Source organism: Mesoplodon densirostris, chromosome 6 (assembly GCF_025265405.1).
Source record: "Mesoplodon densirostris isolate mMesDen1 chromosome 6, mMesDen1 primary haplotype, whole genome shotgun sequence".
Taxonomy (NCBI): Eukaryota; Metazoa; Chordata; class Mammalia; order Artiodactyla; family Ziphiidae; genus Mesoplodon; species Mesoplodon densirostris.
In genome coordinates, this window is record NC_082666.1 from 72,986,219 (window position 1) to 73,009,220 (window position 23,002).

General features: G+C 35.8%; 1 protein-coding gene across 6 annotated transcripts in view; it reads left to right on the plus strand.

Moving 5' to 3' along the window:
* The window catches only part of RFX3 (regulatory factor X3), a 297,259-nt gene that overhangs the window by 182,428 nt on the left and 91,829 nt on the right, over window positions 1-23,002 (plus strand). For all 6 annotated transcript variants that reach the window (XM_060100833.1, XM_060100834.1, XM_060100830.1 and 3 more), the window contains one exon: window positions 15,799-16,057. In XM_060100833.1, coding sequence (XP_059956816.1) covers window positions 15,799-16,057 — 259 coding nt within the window. The remainder of the gene's footprint in view (window positions 1-15,798; window positions 16,058-23,002) is intronic.

Sequence of the window (23,002 nt, forward strand, 5' to 3'; positions counted from 1 at the left end):
TGCTCCACAACGAGAAAAGCCACAGCGATAAAAAGCCCGCGCACTGAAACGAAGAGTATCCCCCTCTCACCGCAGCTAGAGAAAGCCTGCACGCAGCAACGAAGACCCAACGCAGCCAAAAATAATTAATTAAAAAAAAAAAGTAGTAGCTAGCTGCAGAAGAATCTAGGAGTGCAGGTTTGTAGCTTTCATGTCTATATGGTAGATGGCAGCAAGGGAAAAGGATAGTTGGCATGGGTGTTGAGAGAGTTAACTCCATAGTATCTATTACGGTCATTTATCATTGACCCAAGGTAGAGGAGAGTGATTACTAGTGTATGACTTTGTGAAAGATACACAGCCTGCTTCACTTCCTTCATTTATGAAATATGGAGATAGCTTATCAAAAGTATTTTGTGTAGCTTCTGAGAAATTGTGAACACTCAGTAAACATTAGTTATCACTGTACAATTATGTGCTCTAGTTTTTTTTTTTACATTTTCCTCTCCTATTTATGGTTCTGAATTCTGCATATTGCCTTGTGCCTTTTAAAACTACCCCACTGCTGACATTAGGGTCTTCCATATAATAGGTAAATGTGAGATTGGTGAGTTCATTCATTCACAAAACCTTAGAAAATCAGCATCTCTAAAGTTGGCTCTTTAAAATTATAGGCTCCATTTAAGTGCAGAAATAATTCAAAGTAAACATCTCATGCCAACATGGATTTTCTATGGCCCGCGAAGTCAGTTGGTTAGATCATGACTAATGAGGTCTAGGTCATGAGTTCATTTGCCACAAAGTCCAATTAGTTTTGATCCAGTCTGTGTGGGCCCAGACTGCATCCTCAACTCCAGCTAATTATGTCACAAATGTGCACCGTTGGTCAAGATAGAGAAGATGCATCTTTAAAAACCTTTCATTACAATTTCAATTTCAGTACAACTTTTGACTAAAGATTCTGTAGCACCATTTTCATATTTACTAAAGAAACATTGTGTTGCCATGAATTACACTCAAAATTTTAGTAGCTAGAGTACTATGAACATCTTTTTTCAAATATAACCACAAAAGAATTTTCAGCTTAAGCTATTCCAATCTTTCTGTAATTTTGTAGTGCTGACATTTAACTATGTACAATTTTTGTCTCTAAAGTTCATTTTAAAGTCTTTATACTCCCTCTTTTTATTTGATACACTTCCATCTGTGTTAGGAGAGAGTATTTCATATTCTTCTGCTCCACCATATTAAATTAATAGCCAACCAGTGTTTGGTCCCTGACTTGGATCATAGTGAAATTCCCACTTCTTTGTGATAATAAATGCTTTTTGCTAATGAAACTCGCAGAAGATAGGGATGCTGATCTTTATCATGAACTTTCAAGCACCCAGTACATGGCCCTGCAGCCTGTGCATGGTTAGTAAGCACTGGTTCACTGTTGCTCCTGTCACCAGCAGCCCCATGCCAAGTAGCCATAATGCAAGGGGTCTCACTCAAGAGGTGTTGATAGCCCTCACAGATATGTGTCATCACTTATGAAAATGTGTAATCATTATAATTTGACAATACTAAAGTATTTACTGGTTCTCTCTATGACTATGGACGTTACTGGTAGCATAACAGGATTTAACAGTGTGAGTCAGTGAGTGAGAATGTATTTCAAGAGAACAACTGAGACTGCTTTATAGTGGTGTGTTAGAGTAGAATAGCTTTCTACTGAAGGGAGAAGGTAACCTAACTCTTGTTCCTGCTTATCATTGCTTCTGTAGGAGCCCACATTTGTGTATTTCCTTGCAATAGTTTTCCCAAGAATATTTTTTACTGCACTGGATCATAGTCTTGTCCATTGCTATGGATTCTTACAATTTATGATATCTCGTAATTTACCAGATTGTAATTAAAACAGCTGGAAAACAGTGCATACCACGTAGAGAGAATCCAATTCAATTGAAATTTCTTGATGTAGCCGAGAAATCAATTTTTTTAAATAATGATTTTTTCTTTCCCCCACTCCTTTTTTGACTCATACTTCCCCACTTATTCCTTTATCATATTAGTCAAAGTGGAAATAAAGACATCATACTATATCTTGTCCAAATTAAGAAATCTTTTTGAAAAAACTTTTTTAATTTTAAAGGATTTTCTTATATCAAGTGGTCTTTGAAGCTTATCCGCTGTTTAGAGATGATTAGTGTTTTAAAATGTCAAGGTGTTCATTGTAATGGGTATCTATTGCAATAAGACTTGACTGGTAGAAAGCATTCTCATAATCTTCCTGTTTAAATTACAGATTTCTCATCAAACCCAATAGAGAATTTACCAAACTGTGTTTCATAAAATGTCCCATTAAAAAGTTCTGTGGGGCCTCCCTGGTGGCGCAGTGGTTGAGAGTCCGCCTGCCGATGCAGGGGATACGGGTTCGTGCCCCGGTCTGGGAGGATCCCATATGCCGCGGAGCGGCTGGGCCCGTGAGCCATGGCCGCTGGGCCTGCGCGTCCGGAGCCTGTGCTCCGCAACGGGAGAGGCCACGAAGGTGAGAGGCCCGCATACCGCAAAAAGAAAAAAAAAAAAAAAAAAAAAAAAAAAAAGTTCTGTGGTTTCACAAGCAGGAAAACACTGCATGAACTTCTTTTGCGGACTCTAAATTTCTGTTAGTTTTTTAAAGGCTCTGAGAAATCCTCTAGGAAAGAAATGTCGTGTTTTAAAAACTGACCGCAGAACTCTTATCTGAATAATATTTAATAACATCACATGGTATACTTTAGGAAGTGATACATTATTAATATATTGACATTGACTAGATTTATTCACAATCCATTGGATTCACCTTTATTTGAAAATCATATGGGTAGTGCATTTTCTGAAGCCATCCAATTATCCTTTCCATGTGCTTTTAAAATAATTATAAAAAACCTTAATAGGGATACTCTTCAAGTTTCTATTTTGTCTTTCAGTGAAATAGTAAGTTTTAGGATTTTGCAGGTAAAATTATGCTTTATTATTATCATTTAAATGTTCTCTGCTTAGAAGAAATGGTTGTATGGTATTTCTGTAACTGAGATGAAGAGGCTACTTTCTTTATGCTTCTGCTGATATATACATTCAAATCGGTGTAGGATCTGGTTAATGAATCCACTTGCCGCTTGGATTTCAGTAAGTATATGGCTGATTACTTAGAAAACTTTTGGAGACAGAACTACCATTTTGTGTAAAAAAGAGCACTGAGGTCCTCTGCATTTAGAGAAGAGCCTGTTTCATTCATCTCCAAAAATGAAAGGATATTTTTTTTAGGTTTATTTTTTGTTGTTATTCAATTTTATTTTATTTTTTTTAAATTTTTATTGGAGTATAGTTGATTTACAATGTTGTGTTATTTTTCAGGTGTACAGCAAAGTGAATCAGTTATAAATATACATATATCCACTCTTTTTTAGATTCTTTTACCATATAGGCCACTACAGAGTACTGAGTAGAGTTCCCTGTGCTATATATAGTAGGTCCTTATTAGTTACCTATTTTATATATAGTAGTGTGTATATGTCAATACCAATCTTCCAATTTATCCCTCCCCTCCTTACCCACTGGTAACCATAAGTTTGTTTTCTACATCTGTAACTCTATTTCTGTTAGATAATTTTATTTGTACCCTTTTTTTAGATTCCACATATAAGCAATATCTCGTGATATTTGTCTTTCTCTGTCTGACTTAGACTGACTTCACTCAGTATGACGATCTCTAGGTCTATCCACATTGCTGCAAATGGCATTATTTCATTCTTTTTTATGGCTTACATTCCATTGCATATGTGTACTGCATCTTCTTTATCCATTCTTCTGTTGATGGACATTTAGATTGCTTCCATGTCCTGGCTATTGTAAATAGTGCTGCAATGAACATCTTTTCAAATTATGGTTTTCTCTGGATGTATGCCAAGGAGTGGGATTGCTGGATCATTTGGTAGCTCTAGTTTTAGTTTCTTAAGGAACCTCAATACCATTCTCCACAGTGGCTGTACCAGTTTACATTGCCACCAACAGTGTAGGAGGGTTCTCTTTTCTCCACACCCTCTCCAGCATTTATTGTTTGTAGATTTTTTGATGATGGCCATTCTGACCCATCTGAGGTGATACCTCACTGTAGTTTTGATTTGTATTTCCCTAGTAATTAATGATGTTGAGCATCTTTTCATGTGCTTTTTAGCCATCTGTATGTCTTCTTTGGAGAAATGTCTATTTAGATCTTATGCCCATTTTTTGATTAGGTTGTTTGTTTTTTTGATATTGAGTTTCATGAGCTGTTTGTATATTTTGGAGATTAGTCCCTTGTTGGTTGCTTCGTTTGCAAATATTTTCTTCCATTCTGAGGGTTGTCTTTCGTTTTGTTTATGGTTTCCTTTGCTGTGCAAAAGCTTTTAAGTTTAATTAGGTCCCTTTTGTTTATTTTGGATAGAAAGTCCAGAGATAAACCCACACACCCATGGTCACCTAATCTATAACAAAGGAGGCAAGAATATACAATGGAGAAAAGAGAGTCTCTTCAACAAGTGGTGCTGGGAAAACTGGACAGCTACATGTAAAAGTATGAAATTAGATCACTCCCTAACACCGTGAACAAAAATAAACTCAAAATGAATTAAAGACCTAAATGTAAACCCGGATACTGTAAAACTCTTAGAAGAAAACATAGGCAGAACACTCTGACATAAATCACAGCAAGATGTTTTTCAATCTGCCTCCTAGAGTAATGGAAGGCTTTCAAATATGGCTTCTCAGAATATCAGAGTTGTGAAAGTCGTGGAGATCATTTATCCTAATCTTTCCACTTTACAGGTGGGTAAACTGAGACCCAGAGAGGTGTAATAATTTGTACCTCTAGTCAGGTGGTATTTAGAGTTCATATTTTCTGACCTTCAATACATGTTCCTTTCCAGTGATCTGTAGGTAGAGGTCTTTTGATCATGAGTTATTTGGAGGTTTGGGGGGAAGTGTTGGCCAATCACAAAAAAAATTTTTAGTAAATTTTATACATTATGCTATTGTATTATTGTATATCTTATTGTAGATAATAAACTCATGGGGTTTTTTATGACTGATGACTCTTTAAGACTAAGAGTCTGTTGTTCGTATGAATCATTGTATGTTTTTTTAATCCCGTCTTATACTTTTATAGTTAAATTTATTTTGTGAATATAGTATGTTCTTTGGATATTCATAAACTATATAGAAAAATCCATATTTACTAATTTTTTAACATCGAATGTTATAGTTAAACAGCTTCCAGAAGAAAACGCTATTATTTGACTGCCCTGGCTGTATTCCTTTTTAATATTTCTCATTCGTAGAACTAATTGATGCACATTAAGGGCAATTTGCTCTGTGATATTTTCATATCCAGTAGCATAATGTCCAGAATAATTCTGCGTGATAACATTTGGAAAAGTTTAGACATTTAAATTTTCTCTTCCTCTCCTCCTCCCTCTTTTTTTTTTTTTTAAAGGTGAAAATGAAGGAAATCCACATGTGCTTTTTTAGGTTTAGAACCAACCTGTATTATTTTCTTAAATGAACTTCAGAGACCCAATTTCAAGTATCATTTCTCCTACTGACTACAGTATAACATCAGGCAAATAACACATTTGCACCTAGATTTCCTAATTTGTGAAATGGGGATTAATAGTTAAAAACATTAATTACTAACCAGGTCAGGTTCAGGATGGGGAGGGTGTAATGAGAGCAGGAAATGGGGTTATTTGTATTGTCTGAAAAAACATTCACTTTTAGTATAGTTACTCTTATAAAACTAACTGCAAAAGAAGTTAAACTTATAAAAATCTCTGCTTGAACAAATATTTGGAAGCTACAGTGAGAACTCTCTGTTTGGGAGTATGCATTGGAAAAGGTTGGGAAACACTGTGTTGTGCTTCACAAGAGATTACAATCTTGTAGATCCCCCAGCTATACAGAGTTGAAGGCTGGTTCACAAGGGTTGAGATTTGTAATGGCCAGAAGGTTTTGGAGGGGACAAATCCAACAAATCTTAGTCTGGCCCTCAGAAGGAGTCAGATGAATAGACTTGCCTCCAGGGAATGCTCCGAGGTCCCAAACTGCCTGAGTCCAGCAGTGTGCCTAACTTTGGGTATGGGGCATACCACCTGTTTGCCTGGACTTAGCACCTGGGTTGGTCTCAACAACATACACACATGCTTTAGCTGCGTTTATCCATTTTTGAAAGTCCCACTTGACAACATATCCATCTCTAACAAGTACCTGGTTTCTTTGTTCCTTTATAGTGAATCCTCTTAGGATTGACCTCATATTCTTCATTCTCTTCCAAGCTGGCTTTTTTCTCCACATTACAATGAAGTTGCTGTTATCAAAGTCATTGAAGACCTCCATTTGTTAAATCTAGACATTTAATAATAGACATTCTTCTAGATTAACTTTTCTAAATCTGTAGCAATCAACTAGTCAGCCACTCTATCCTTGATTCTTTGTCTTCTTTGACTTTATATTCTTCTGTTTTCTCCTTCTGTTATTGGATCCTTCTCAGTCTTATTACTGGCCAAACAGTTTATCTGTGCCCTAAATTTCCTTATTGTTTCTAACAGAGACATTTCTTCCACAACACTTATGACTATCTGTCATTCTCTACTACCTACTTTTAACTTATCTAATATCTGTCTTTTCCCCACTAGAATGTAACGGTCATGTGGGCCCAGTACCTTGTTTGTTTGCTCCCCATTCTCTCTCTCATACCTACAACAGTTGTATATGATAGGTGCTCAATCTGTATGTGTTGAATGAATTGAATAAAGAATAGCATTTGATGACAGGTGAGACACAGGAGCAGATTACCTGGTAGTTTTTAATATACAAGGAAAAATGAATGGAACTGAATTGAGATGCTGCTACCATAGTATTAACACACCTTTTTTTTTCTTTTTTTTCAGTTTTTTTTTTCTAGTACAATTTTTTTGAGCTTATGTGCATGTATATGGTTGCTCAGTTCTTCCTTTCTTTTTTTTTCAAGTACACAATACAGTATTATTAACTATAGTCACTAAGCTGTACATTAGATCCCCAGAACTTATTCATCTCGTAACTGAAAGTTTGTACCCTTTGACCAATATCTCCCCATTTCTCCCACCTCCCAGCTCCTGCACCATTCTGCTCTCTGTTTCAATGAAGTTGATTTTTTAAAATTGGGGTATAGTTGCTTTACAATGTTGTGTTAGTTTCTGCTGTACAACAAAGTGAATCAGCTGTACGTATACATATATCCCCTCCCTCTTGGACCTCCCTCCCACCCCCCACCCCCACCCCCATTCCACCCCTCTAGGTCACCACAGAGCACTGAGCTGAGCTCCCTGCACTATACAGCAGGCTCCCACTAGCTATCTGTTTTACACATGGTAGTGTATTTATGTCAATCCCAATTTCTCAATTCATCCCACCCCTGACGACCCTCCGCCCCCGTGTCCACACGTTCATTCTCTACATCTGCGTCTCTGTTCCTGCCCTGCAAATAGGTTCATCTGTACCATTTTTCTAGATTCTACATATATGCGTTAATAAACGATATTTGTTTTTCTCTTTCTGACTTGCTTCACCAATGAGTTTGATTTTTAATATTCCACATATAAGTGATATTATACAATACTTGTCTTTCTCTATCTGACTTACTTCACTTAGCATAATGCCCTCAAGGTTCGTCCATGTTGTTGTAAATGGCTGAATAAGAAGTAAGTGTTGGAGAGAATGTGGAGAAAAAGAAACTCTTGTGCACGATTGGTGGGAATGTAAGTTAGTACAGGCATTATGAAAAACAGTATAGAAGTGCTTCAAAAAATTAAAAATAGAACTACCATATGATCCAGCCCAGTTTTTCTTATTTGTAAATTTAGACCAGTAACTCTGGATCAAAATCTTTTATGATGTCATTCCTGCCAAAGTTGATTTAAGTCTATATCTACTTCCCTGACTTCTGTTGTCAGGGCAGATGACCTGTATATGTACTTATTATATGCATCTTTTTGGTATGCTTCAAAAACCATTATAGCAGTGAACAGAAATTTTGTTAATGCTTTCATGGATAACTGCCACAGAATATAAAACTTCTTTTATAACTGTGGACTTTGACTTTTTAAAAAACTCAAATAAACTAAAAGCACTAATAGTTGTGAAATAGCACTTTTTTTCCTTACTCCTGTGAAAGTTGGTCTTCACATTTTTATTATCCTCTAGTACAGTGGTTCCCTAAGTGTGTTCCTCAGATCAGCAGCATGTACCTCATCTGAGAAACGCCAACCTTGTTAGAAATGCCAGTTTTGGTTCCCTAGCCCTGTTCTACTGAATCAGGAATTCGGGGAATGGAGCCTAGCAATCTGTGTTTTAACAAACCCTTCAGGTGTTCTGATGTGCACTAAAGTGTGAGAACCACTACTTTACAATATACAAATGAAGAATTGAAATGCACAGTAAAGTGTAAATGTCCAGATATCTTTATGTAATGATAATTTAAAGTTATGATTTCAGTACTCTGTACATTGTCAACATATATAATTAAAAATACTACATATGAATGAAAAAGCTCAATTAGTTATTGCAAGGATTATTATTGCATTTTAATAATTCATTCTTGCATTTCCTCTGTAGCTGTTGTGGCAACAACTCGATAAATGCTTTTATTTTTTACCTATTGTTTTAGCAGTTGAAATTAGCAGAAATAAGTATGTCTTCTGAATTTAAATCAAGTGTATCATTAGTTATTCTCGTATTTTATTACTTTATATTTAATTTATTGTTTTTTATTCTTAGGTAATAGTCTCTTATGTTAGGTCACTTGAATTCCTTTCTGAGTTACTTTTTTCCCCTTCGGTGTCTTGCACAAAATGGACACATCACCTCTCTGATGTACCTTCTGCCTTCAGTCTGACTTAGAGCATTCAAGAAATGATCTATGTCAAAACTCAAAAAAGTAGTGCATGTTAGCCAACCAGATATTACATACCCCAAGACTGCAATTTGTTGAAGATTCCAAATAATCTAGCTACTTCTATGCAGGGCTTTGGTGACTCCATAAAAACTTCACAATGAAAAACTGTTTAAGAGTTCTTGGTTTCAAGCAGCAGAAACCAAGTCTGGCTTATTTAAGCAAAACAAAGAATTTATTGAAAGATATTTGTGACTCAGAATTTCTAGGAAGTCTGAAGAATCAAGCTGAAAAAAGACAGGTACAAGCATTGTTAGCAGCCAGACCAAAGGCGAAAACACACCCCAGAAGTTGTCCAATAAGGCCACCACACGACCACAATCATCTCAAACGCTGTTGGCCATTGCTGCCACTATGTCTAACAACAGTTCTCCCAGTTCCCATATTCTCCTCGCTCCCAAACTTTTTGAAAATATTTAAAACTGATTCATTCTGGCTGCCTTTAGTTACTTATATCCTCAGTCTAGTCCAATCAGACATATATTTGCTAGCACTACATGGAAACACCTTACAGTAAGATTACCTCCTCTCATTATATCTAATGAACATGTTTCAGAATCATCTTACATGGCTTATCTGTAGCAGTGTGCCCTGTTTGCTACTCCCTTTTCTCATGGTTTCCTGTTACCTCTCTGACCTCAGGCCTTTCTTTAGGTTGTTTCTCTGGCCGGAACATTCCCTTACCTCCCTGTACCTTAGCTTCCTTAAACTCCTATCCCAGATTAAAACAACATCCAAACTTCTTGCCATAGTCCATAATGATGTCTTTAAGCTTCTTAAACAACCATCCACATTGAGAAAATTAGATGTACATTTTTATACTCAGATAAATATACACATGCACACACATACCATATATGCATATGACAGAAACAAAGTTTCTCAAGATAATTCTTATCCTTACTAGGTGTGATATGTTCTGATGTTGTCTAGTCTACTATAGTCTCTTTCTTTTTTTAATGCTACTGTGTGTGACCCATTAAATTGTGGATCATGACCCACAGTTTAAAAAATTTGTTTACACTACTTACATGTTTAGTTTTTATCTACTTTTTAAACCTCATTTGTTTCTAATGTCCTTCTCATTCATTTTAACCAACCATTCTAGACTTCTAGTTCCTTCCTAAATATCAGGATCTTTCCTGTGTCATGGCTTTTGCACATGCCACACTATATCTTCCTGATATATTTTTCTTCCTGTTTTCCATAGGACTGACTTCTTTTTATCCTTCAGTTTCAACCTAAATATCTCTTCTTCAGAGGTAACATTCCTTGACTAGTTGATCTAATATGCGCCCTCCCATTTATTACACTTTAATATTCTATTTTTCTCTTTCATAGATTTAAGGAAATGTCTAATGATCTTATTTCCTTTTTTATTTTTGACCACCTGCCCCTTATGTTATGCAGCCCTTATGACTGTAGAGGTCATGTTCCTTTTTTCCCAGGTGCCAGAATAGATGCTCAGTAAATATTTGTTCAAAGAATGTGTACAGGGCTTCCCTGGTGGCGCAGTGGTTGAGAGTCCACCTGCCAATGCAGGGGACGCGGGTTCGTGCCCCTGTCCGGGAAGATCCCACATGCCGCGGAGCGGCTGGGCCCGTGAGCCATGGCCGCTGAGCCTGCGCGTCCGGAGCCTGTGCTCCACAATGAGAGAGGCCACAACAGTGAGAGGCCCACGTACCACAAAAAAAAAAAAAAAAAAGAATGTGTACAGAGTAGCCTGAAAGCAATAAAACATTGTACCAATGTAAGATATTATAATGATCAACATTACTATATTCTATCTTCATTATAAATTTTATGGTGTGAAATTTGCAAGGTATTTTATTTTCTTAATTTGCCATTTTCATACCATTGCTTGATTTTGTAGTTGACTAGCTTATTGGTGAGAGGATATTCAAGACCTAGGTAAAATACAAAACACATAATTTAGAGATATTATACATTGGGACTTGTGAATAAGACACCTGAAGATAAAGAAAACAGAAAAATTGGTTATAACTAAAATAAATTGACATACATAATCATCCTAGTGAATAAGCAAGCAGGGAATATTCAGGGTCATGCTTAGTCAAGGTATATGCTAAGGCATGATGGGATGCAAACAGCACTAATTTACTGAATTCAATGGATCAGAGTCCTGACATTTACATAGAACCTGATAATAGAGTCAGCTATGAAGAAGCGTCTGTCAGCAAGTATGCACATATCTATGTGTTTACATTCATTACTGGATACATATGCAGAACAATGGAAAGATTTCTCTTCTGCTATAGAATAATGTGACACATTATTTTCATAACAGTCCGAGGCAATCAATAAAGAACAAACAAAAGGAACACAGCAGCATCTTTCAAATGTGCACAGAATTGCTTGGGAATTTAGCTGTTTCAGTAGTGTACAGTGCGGAAATAGTTAGCTGCTTTCAATCTGATATGCCAAAAATTGAGTACTTTTCTCAAACATATGTCTTGGAAATTTCTGGGGAAATAGTGTGCAAACAATATCTCATATGTATTCATTCTAGCAGTATGAAAGACAAATTGATCCTAGTTATCAGAATTAAAGAGTTATTATTTCTAGTACCTAGAAAGAAAGAAGTGTTTGTTTTTGTTGGTGGTGCCTTTTTTTTTTTTTAAACAAAATTTCTGCAGTATTTACTCAGGAGCTTAGAACATTTAGAACTGAAAAGACGTTTAGGAATTATCTGTGCCTGACTCTGGCTCTGGCTCCAGACAGGCCTCCAACAAATGCGTTAATGCTTACCTTCTTACCCTTGAAGAACAATGACTAAGGATATTATCATCTGCCTCTATTACCCAATCCAGTGTGTAAAAGTCTCCTTTCTTCCCCACTGCAAGTGTATAAGTGTCAGAGACAAATTCAGCAACAATTTGTGACACTTCATTTCCTCATATAATTGTGTCTTTTTTCCCCCTAGAAATTACCAGTCTTTACCCCAGTGTGTGTTTATTCAAGCCTTCTCCTCAGTCCCATGGGTTATGATTGAGTAATGAGCATAATTTATGGATTAGACATACTCTTTAGCGACTTTCACTCTTATCCTGTTCTTTGCTCATATTTTAGCTAATGAATCATCTCCAACTAGGGGGAAGTATGAAAATCAAAGCTCTTTGCTGCCATATTTTTATGCTGACTTGAGGGCTATAGATACAGATTTTATATATCTGTGATGCATTTGTTTACATTACTATTGTTCACTGAGGACTAATTATATAAAGGAGTCATACCCCAAAGATGGAGTGATTTAAACCCATGGAATGTTTCTCATAATAGAGTTGCAACTTCCATGATCATAGAACTTCTGAAATCTAAGTGTGCAATGGTAAGTATCCTCCAAAATAGTCTCGCCTTTTCCATCTCTATTTCTTTACCATTGCAAGTACATCTTCTGCAGATTCCATTCCGAGTAAGGGAGGAGAGTAGTGGGGTGTTAGTAAACAGTTAACTAAGGTGTAAGGAACTCCCAAATAGCAACAGAAAGTCCATATGTTCCCTATACCAGCTTTTGGGACTGTTCCTCAATAGTCATTCACACATATCATTGACATACGTAAAAAGCTAAGTTCTTTTTATGTGACAGAATGGTTGAGAGCATGGGCTAAGTGCAGATTCCAAATCCATTTTTTACCAGCTGTGTGATTTGGATAAAGCTATTTAATCTATCCAAACTTCAAGTATTCACCTTGTCTGTGGAAATAGAAATTATAACAGTATCCATCTCAGAAAGTTGTAATGAAGATTAAATGAGTTAATACCTGAAAAGTACATAAAATGGTGCCTGTTGTATAGTAAATGGTCAGTAAATATTAGCTATTAATAGCCATTATTACATGATTTATTTATAAAATCAACTTACTACTGGGGAGCATGCTTAAGCATTTTGTTTGGACTGTGGAAAGGAAAGCTGGCACCATTTCCTACATCTGTCAAAGTACTTATTTATTGCCCTATATCTATGTGTATACCTTTCTTGGTTATACTTAAATACTAACATCAGATTGTGTTATTTTAAACACAGCTAAATAGGGTCATTATCATATTTAGCAGACATAAATTAAAATGACCTCACTTTTCTTTTCACCTAAACTTGAAATCAACATGGCTGTTTTATTTTATTAAATAAATATATAATGAAAGAAATACATAAATGAGGTGTCCAGCTGGGAAATACAATAATGAGAAGAGCTGTGTATTTTAAATGGCATTTTTCTATCTATAAAGAAAATGTTCTCTATGGAGTTGTTTCTGTCACCACCCCAAACTAAAATTTGTACGTCGATCTGTGGTGGCTCTTTCTGTAAAGCAGTAACTTTACCCAGTGTGGAATAGTTTTGGAGCACTCTAATTATTTTACTAAAATTTACATTAGAAATTACATTACAAATTCATTTGTAATGGGTTAAAATGACCTGTTTTAAATAATACAGAAAAATCTTGGAATAGTTTAGCACAATTTCTCAATTGTGCTAACCAATTTGTTTGGTTTAACAAAACAAAAGAAGGATTTATGTTTTAGAAATTATGGAAGTCACCATTATGTCAAATGTACTTTCAAACAGAATTATATTCTACTTGTTGGTTAGTGTGCCCACTGTGTAGCTGCAACTGTGTTAAGTGTTGAGGGTACATATGGGAATAAAACATAATTTCATGGGAGTATGAATACATGAGGAAATTAACAGTGTATGGAGAGCTGTATTTCAGGTATGCACAAGGTGTTAGGAAAGTACAGAGAACAAAACATAACAGGCCTGTGAGGAGTGGCCACAGAGGGCAAAGGGTGCGGAAAAATGAGAGTTTAAGGGTGATTTAGACAAAAGAAGAGAGCTGAAGAAAAATGTAAAGGCCTTCTAGACAGAGGAAAACATGAGATATAGCAGAGAAGCAAGAGAAGATGGCACGTTACAGGGACCAGCAAAAAGGTCAGTGTGGTGTAAGCGAAGAAAGCACTTGAAGACATGACTGGTATCAAGTCCAGAGATCATGCAGGCATCGGCTCTGATGGTTCTTATAAGGCAGGTCAAGGGTTGTGAATTACTTCCGAAGGCAAGAGAGAATCATGGAAAGGTTTTTAAGAAAAGCTTTATTTTCATATTTGCACTTTAGAAAAATTGCCCTGGCAGCAAAGTGAAGATAGATTGGAAGAGAGCCCGAATAGAGGAAGGAAAACTAATTAGAAGGCAGTTATAATGGAGAACATTATGAGTTAAGGCAAGTGAGTACAAGAATGGATAGGAGAATTGGAGAATTATTTAGAAGGTAAAATTAGTAGAATTTAGTGACTGATGTCAATCTGAGCACGGAAAGTCAGCAGTAATTTCCAAAGCTGAGGGTTGTGGTGCTGCCCTCTGCTGAGAGGGGGAATATAGGAAAAAGAGCAAGAGAGAGAAAGAATTCCTTTTTAGGAATATGTTCAATTTTACATTTGAGACTTCCCATATATTATGGGGTTCCCTAACAGAGATAACCAGGTGGCTGTTAGAAACGTAGATTTAAAACTCTTAAAGTATAACTAGAAAGTGGAGCTATCAACTTACGAGCATGTATATGGTCATGTAGTATATGATAAAGGTATATGGTCTGAATAAACGTGAGAAAAAAATAAGAGCTGAAAATGGAGACCTCAGAAATTACCAGTATTTAATGTGCCAGAAAAATGGAGCCTCCAAAAGCTCTCGAAACATAGTGGTTAAAAAAAGTAAAAGGTAAAAAAAAAATGTCATAGAAACTAATGAACAAGAGAGGTTAAAACAGAAAGACCTTGCACATAGAAAATGTCTGCAAATATCTACACCAAATTGTCAGTACTGCCTAGCTCTGGAATGTGGTGTTGAAGAGAATGACCAAAAAACTGGGAATTTTAATTTGATATTGAAGTTTTTAAATAAAGTATTTTATACCTCTTTACTATTTTTGTAACTTCTTGTGGGCTTATACTACTTGCAAGTAAAAATAAAAGTTATGTTAAAATGTAAGTTATAGTCAATTGAATATTAAAAATAAATCAGTCGAACAAGCTGCTTAATCAGAACAGAACGAGGAGGGAAAGGGCAGCATGGCGTGGTCAACAATATTATACTGCAGATAGGTCAAGAAAGATGAGGACTGACAGCAGCCTTTTAGCTTGGTATTTAGATGTGGTCACAAGTGACCTTATTAAAAGCACTTTCAGTGAAAGGCTAAGGGCAGAAGCTTGACTGCAGTTGTTGGGAAGCGGAAAGTGAGGATATGAGGTGGCATAGTCATCACATCAAGGAGAAACTTGAGTGTAAAGAAAAAGAAAGAGTTTGGGATTTAGGGCCCATGGTAAGTGATATGTTTGCTCAAAATCCTTATGGTGGCGAGGAAAAGATCCATGCTAGCTACCTTAGTCATGGTGATTTACTGCAAGTCACCCAGGAGTGTGAAGTAGCGTGGGGAGCTGACTTGCAGCCCCCAGTCATTCTGGATCCCAGCTTTCCTAAAACTGGGATTTGCAGGAAGTTTTGTAAGAAATTTAAGAAGTCACGCAACAGAATTTCTTGGAGGGAAGAGACCTGAGCTTATTTATATGCTGGAGGTAGGCACCAGTAGAAGCAAAAGCTCTAAAGTACAGAAAAGTGTTAAGGTACTTATAAAGAAATGTACCTTTAGTTTGGAAAGTAAACCCAACTATTTCTGGGAATGAAGTTTCATATAAAATACAAAAACTCACCATGTTCCAAAGGCTAAGCTGATATATTTTAAACATATATTCACACTAGAAAAAATAAATAAGATGATATAAATAAATTTCTTTCTTTTTTCTTCTTCTTCTAAAGCCGAACAACAACTTATCCTTACACAGAAACGCAGATGTACAGCCAAAACACTGGAGGGAATTACTTTGATACTCAAGGGAGTTCTGCACAGGTGACTACCGTGGTCTCATCCCACAGTATGGTGGGCACTGGTGGGATTCAGATGGGCGTCACGGGAGGACAACTCATCAGCAGCTCTGGAGGAACCTATCTGATTGGCAATTCAATGGAGAATTCTGGTCACTCAGTGACACATACCACTCGGGCTTCCCCAGCGACAGTAAGTATTTGAGTTTTTATTTGTTTAATTTAGGTTCTTGATAGCCTCTATTGTACATTTTTCTCTTTAGAGAGAAAAAAATCCAAAACACTGGGCTGGGGCAACAAGGTGTTGTGCAGTTTTAATATGTAATTTTTTCTAATGTATGTTAAAATCCATACTTAAATAGTAAAATTAAAAATGTTTACCCATATGCCATATGTAAAGTCATTTTGCATTCTACCAGAGGGACACTTTGGGAAGCACTGATCCAGGTGATTCCAATGAAAAACATTTATATTGGCTCTGATCATAGGTATGAGCAAATAATATCTTAGGAACATAACTACATATTTGAGTTTTCAAGTTTTTAATATTTAATAAATATATTTATTTTGAGGCAAGATATCTTAATGTGCTAAAATGCTGTAATAGAAATAGTAATAAGAACCTATGCAGAAATTGATATCCTCAAACTCTGTAACCTGGCCTTTCCATTTTTACCTCAACTAAGCATAGGGAGAATAATCATTTAGAACCACCTAGCTAAAGTAGAAATGGAATTGATTTTCTAGATGTTTCATATAAAAGGGGCCTGGGGATTTGAATTAAGTGCATGTACCCCTTTTCCATAATCCTACCATATAGTTTGTTCTTATAATGAAATAGAAACAAATTGGGTAGAAAATAATTATATGAGAGGCTTTACATTTTTCATTTTGTGGATTTTCTTCATGATATGATAGGTACTTGGTAAGCATTTTGTATATACTTTTTTTTGTTTGTAATGATTACGTGTGTTCATACTTTCATCATTTAGTATCTTTTCCCTAATCCATTTTTTCAAGCGCTTTATTTTTAATTCACTATTTTCTGGTAACATCAGAACAGGTAACTAACCATTCTAACTGGAGAGTTCTTTTTTTGTCATTTTTTCTTTGTATTTTTGAAGCATTTCTAATGCCCATTTCTCTCTTGCTTTTGATAACACTAAATACAGCATTTCTAAACCTTTTAGTCACAGCAGTATATTTATGTAGATTAGAAACTAAATCATAGCTTCTCTGGACCTCAGTTCCCCTGTCAATAAAATAAGGGGTTAGTTAGACTAAATGACTTCCTAATATCCTCTCAGCTTTAAAATCATAATATTTACCAACAAATTGTAAAATATTCTATATGTAAAATAACTGTATCTTTACCATAAAAGGAAAAGAGGTAGATTAGGTACCAGTACTGTATAATGCTCCTGATACAGGCCATCCAGAAAGTGATTTTCAGTGGAAAGGGAAGTACTTGCCACTTACCAAGGCCTTAGGAAAACTGGAAAAAATGGGGAGGAAGAGTCCTTTCCCACTTTCGTTTCATCTACCCTCTCTCATGCTGGCTTACCAGTGCTCCATCTCCACCTCTCTCCTGCTTCACCTTCCCCAGGCACTGATACTTGCCTTCACATTGAATTTTAGCTATCTGTTAAACATCCTCATGAGCTAGATATGGGTTTACTAAATTTCCTAGTGCTATCACTGAGTTAACTAAATTGATTATTCCAGGTCATGTATATATAGGTACAAACATTAGCAGGATGAATTTTATAGCTTGATTTTTTTGTTTGTTTTTCTGTATAGAGTGTGAAAAATGACATGACTCCTTAAGTTATCCGTTACACAAATTTGGTGCAATTTTTATTATATTAATTGGTAAATTAACACAAAATAACTGACTTATAACAGCTGAGAATAGTGGGAAAACTATTTTTAAAAAATCAATTCCTAGTGTCAGTTGCACATATTCACACTTTTAAAAAGGCATTAATATTTAAGGTTCTGTTAAGGATGGTTTTTTGTTTTCATTTTTACAAGAAAATTTCCTTTTTAGCAAAAGGAGTTTAAAAGTTAAATAAAGAGAGAACTTTTGCATGGAAAAATCATAAGGTGTCCTCATCAAAGCACATGATAGTGATATATGATAGATACATATTATCTAAATATACATCTGCTAGTAATTATTACCTTACATTTATTACCACAGTTCATATTTGATTTAGATCCCCCCTCAGTCGTGCTAAAGATCTTAATCTGCTTCATTCACAGTGAGGTGGTGATTCTGTACACAGTTTCACATCTGTTCCTATAGTAAAGTTAACAAAGTTTAAGTGCTATGACACCTATTTAAGATTTCCTCCCATCCTCCTCTTGCCAAATGCTAGAAAATTTGTGCTATGTATTATAGTTGTTTAGGCTCCTGAAACTCTAGATTTTTTGGTAGGTGCCATGTCATTAAAGGAGATTTGCTTATTTTCATGTACCTTTTGCATTCACTGTAGAACCATACAAAGAATGTCTATGAGCACAGTCTCTAAGAACCTGTTAGCCGAGATGCAAGCCATTTCTTTCCAAACGTTGAGCCAGACTGTGCCATATAAATTCAGTTTTTCTGACTGTTCTTTAGTGTTCAACCTATCACCCATATCATGACTGATGCAGCTAACTGGGTAGGAGTAGCCTCTACTATTGCCAGAATTCCTGACAGTAGTAGTCAATTGGGCTGTTCCTTAAGAGCCTGTAATAAGTGGAATGTATAGTCAGTTAATTCAGTTGATGTGAAACTAGTTAAATTTGAGGGCTTGGGAACAGCACAAACCTAATACCTTTACGTGGTTCCTGGTTAACAAGGTTTCCTGCTCTGGTTCCCAGAATAATTGCCTTTGCTCTCTCTTACATTTGACCTCTGTCTATATAGAAATACTTTCACTTAAATTTATTAGGAATAACTTTCTGCCACAAAGAGGTTTACTCCAATGTGCAAACCAACTTCTCAGGATAAATCAGTAAAAAGAGATGATTTGAAATTGAAGCCACTACTAAGAAAAATAAATGATCAGCGCTTGAAATATTTTGTTACCTAGTCTAATAGTCAATATAAAACCATCTTTCTTATAATAGAAGGATCTTTACATTAATGGAGAATTTTTATTTGAGCATATGATTTACTTTAGTTTTATAACCTTAAGTGAAAAAATATTTTACATAAACATGTTTTAGTATTTCTTTTTTTTTTTTTTTTTCTTTTTGCGGTATGCGGGCCTCTCACTGTTGTGGCCTCTCCCGTTGCGGAGCACAGGCTCCGGACGCGCAGGCCCAGCGGCCATGGCTCACGGGCCCAGCCGCTCCGCGGCATATGGGATCCTCCCAGACCGGGGCACGAACCCGTATCCCCTGCATCGGCAGGCGGACTCTCAACCACTGCGCCACCAGGGAGGCCCCAGTATTTCATTTTTGCTATGCATTGTAAAATGTTTCAGTTTTCAAGGTACATAGAAATTTCAGAATTTTTCAAAAGATTATTATGGTAACATACTAAATTTTATTTGATGAATATATTATGGTACAAACTACCAATATTCAGATTTGGTCAAAATACTTTTTCTCCTTTTACTGTGCTCTTTTATTGGGTCAATGGAGTCCATGTGTATAAATTATTAAATATGTATGTATGTATATATATTTTTACTTATTTAAATATAAGTATAAACTTATACACATTTAAAAGACATTTCCTGCTGATAGTATTAAATAAGAATTTTCAAAAAGATTATGTAACATTTTTTATTGGAACATCACTGGGTATGACTTCAGCTAAGTTACTACTTGAGTAAATAAACGTTTTACATTTCATTAAATTAATGCTAGGGATCTATTTATTGTTAACATTTCAGGAGAACATGGACATTAAGGTAGAAGAGTTGACTACAGTCATATCTGAACTCATTATGCCTTGATCTTCCTTCTAAATACATCTCCATAGTGTTTCCTTATGTGTCTTTATTCATTTTAAACTCTAATTTATTTTTCTTCATTATTTTTTATATAACCATATTTTTTTTAGAATTTTAGAATTTTGGAACTGGAACACATTTTGCATTTAAGAATCAAAAATTTGTGATTGTAGTTAGTGATATTTTTGTATTTATCACAACATAGTTTATCTTATACCAGACTATATAATAATAAGCAATTTGCTATAAGCTTAATTTATTCATTCCTCCATAAAATAACATTTGAATTCTTCTAATGAGATGGTTATTTATGGAGTTGTTTTTCTCCTTGATAAGAAAACTAACTAAATTAGATTACATTAATCATTTTTGAGACTGTGATATGAAAGCTAATTTTCTACTTTTCTGTATATACATTTAGTAATTATATATGTTAAATGGCTCTTGCTAAAATTAGATCCCACCAAAGGGCACAAGGAAAATGTGTTGAAGCTTATATTGTTCATATCTCTACCTTTTTTTTTTTTTTTTTCTGCGGTATGCGGGCCTCTCACTGTTGTGGCCTCCCCCGTTGCGGAGCACAGGCTCCAGACGCGCAGGCTCCGGACGCGCAGGCTCAGCGGCCACGGCTCACGGGCCCAGCCGCTCCGCGGCACATGGGATCCTCCCAGACCGGGGCACGAACCCGTATCCCCTGCATCGGCAGGCGGACTCTCAACCACTTGCGCCACCAGGGAGGCCCCTCTACCTTTTTTTTTTTTTTTGCAGTATGCGGGCCTCTCACTGTTGTGGCCTCCCCCGTCGCGGAGCACAGGCTCCGGACGCGCAGGCTCCGGACGCGCAGGCTCAGCGGCCATGGCTCACGGGCCCAGCCGCTCCGCGGCATATGGGATCCTCCCAGACCGGGGCACGAACCCGTATCCCCTGCATAGGCAGGCGGACTCTCAACCACTTGCGCCACCAGGGAGGCCCCCCTCTACCTTTTTTGATTAATGAAAAATACTGTAATTTTTTCAGTTGTTTGGAGGAAAATTTCAATGTCCATCTACTGCTATATAAGTAAAAGTTTGGCCTATCTTATATAATTTATAGAAAGTTAAGAATTCATTCAAGAATTGTAGATGCTATTATTTCTTTATCCTTGGGTTTGCATGTAAAGTTTTTATGAATTTATTTATATGAATTAGTTATACATTCTTAAGTTGCACAATTCAAAAGATAAAAGAAAGTGCATAATGCAGTGTCCCTCTCACTCCTGTTCCTCAGTTCTTCTCCTTAGAGGCAATCAAAGTTATCAAGTTCTTTGAGTATCACTCTGGAGATATTCTCTGAATGTACAAGCAGAATGTCTCTCTTTCCCTTCCATTAGCTTTTTTTTTGTTTTTTTACGAATAGTAACAAAAATACTGAATCTTGCTTTTTTTTCCACCTAACGGTGTGTGTCAGAAATTTTTTTATATCAATACTTGAAGGGCTTCTTTATATTTATGGGGAAATGGCTATATTAGAAGGAGCTGAACTGCCCATTCTTCTTACCAAAGGGTAAAAAATGTTAAAATAATGTTGGATTACTTGTTATGGCTATATAGAGATAGAAAAGCAACATAGTCACATAAGACAAAAATTTCTCTTTAATTGTCATATATAAAGATATGCATGGAAAAAATTTTTTGTTAGAAATGCATAAATCACAGTTATTTTATATGTTACATATTACAGAAATAATAAACTTCTATTTTAAATAATTTTCTTAGTTTTACAGTTAGCCTGAATGATTTAAAAATGAAAGTCAAGCAAAACTACTTTCTCCGCTTATTTTGGCCAAAGTATGTATGTCTATTATGATCTTAGTATTTTCTGTTTTCCTGTGTCCCATTTTCCCTAGGCCAACCTGAGCTCTCAGATAAGACTCCTCAGAGAGAGTACCACGAATCTTCTGCTTTCTGCACTAAATCCTAAATTGACTGAAGGTTCTGGGACCTCATTTTCAAAGCACTTAATAAAATGGCACTTTGAATGACTCGTAGTCTCCATTGCTTCATCTTTATTCCATTCAGCTGTCAGTCAGTTTCACACTGCTGCAGCCTTGAAGCTGATAAGATCTAGAGGCAGTAATTTTATGGCTAAGGCTGTAAGACATTCTACTCCTAGAAATCTTGATAAACTAGAAGGTTAAGACAAACAGAATGACAGGGGCCTTCAGCTCCTCCTGAGCATAGCTGATGGATTCCCTTCTAAAGCAAAATACAATGAGTTATTTTAATTTTTAGCTGTTTCATACTGAAACAGCATTTCAGAATCACAGGTGTGTTGCAACATGCCAGAAATGGCTAGATTCTATTTCATCCAAAATCTAGATTAGGAAGGTTTAATGATGTTTGTAAATTCTACTTATAAATATGGAAGTAAACTATGTTCCAGTTGACCTGTTGTATAACTTTAACTTGATCCTTATATTTATAAATCAAATTGCAAGTTAACTTACTAGTTTGAAACTACTGTAGATTTTGAAGGAAAAAAATCACTAATGTTTCATTTATGGAGGCTAGGTGATCCAGATAAAATATTTAATGTATTGGTGGCAAATTAAAATATACTGTCATCTGTGAGTTACATATGAGTCAGTATTAGACCCATAAAATTTAATACTGCCTGTTCCACTGGCCCATGTCTTTTATTTTAATGAGAGAAAATTCAAAACGATGCCTATGACCAATTATCATTTCTCAAATGAAAGGGAGTTTCTCTATGTTCCCATGTTTATGAGTTCATCCTCCAAAAGCATGTGATTTGGTTACCACTTTCTCAGTATGCATAACTACAGTTGTATTTATTGGCTATGGAATTATTTGGTTTCTCTTAAAATCTAGGTTTTCAAAAATTATAACTGTTGGTGCCCCAAAATTTCATGAGCTAGGGATTTTGTAATCTATCTGTAGAATGTTAAAATAATTTAACTCATTTATTTTAAATTTACCCCTATAAGTTTTAGTAACTTTTCCCATCTGCCTTTTGAGAAAGGAAGATGTGATTTTTAATTGTGCTTTCACAATTATAGGAAAGGTGCAGTTAGACAAGAGAAGGAAATATAAAATTAGGAAGGAGGTAAAGAGGTCAGAATTCGCAGATGATATGATTGTGTACCTGATAAAAATCATAGAGAATCAAATGAAAAACTATAACAAATA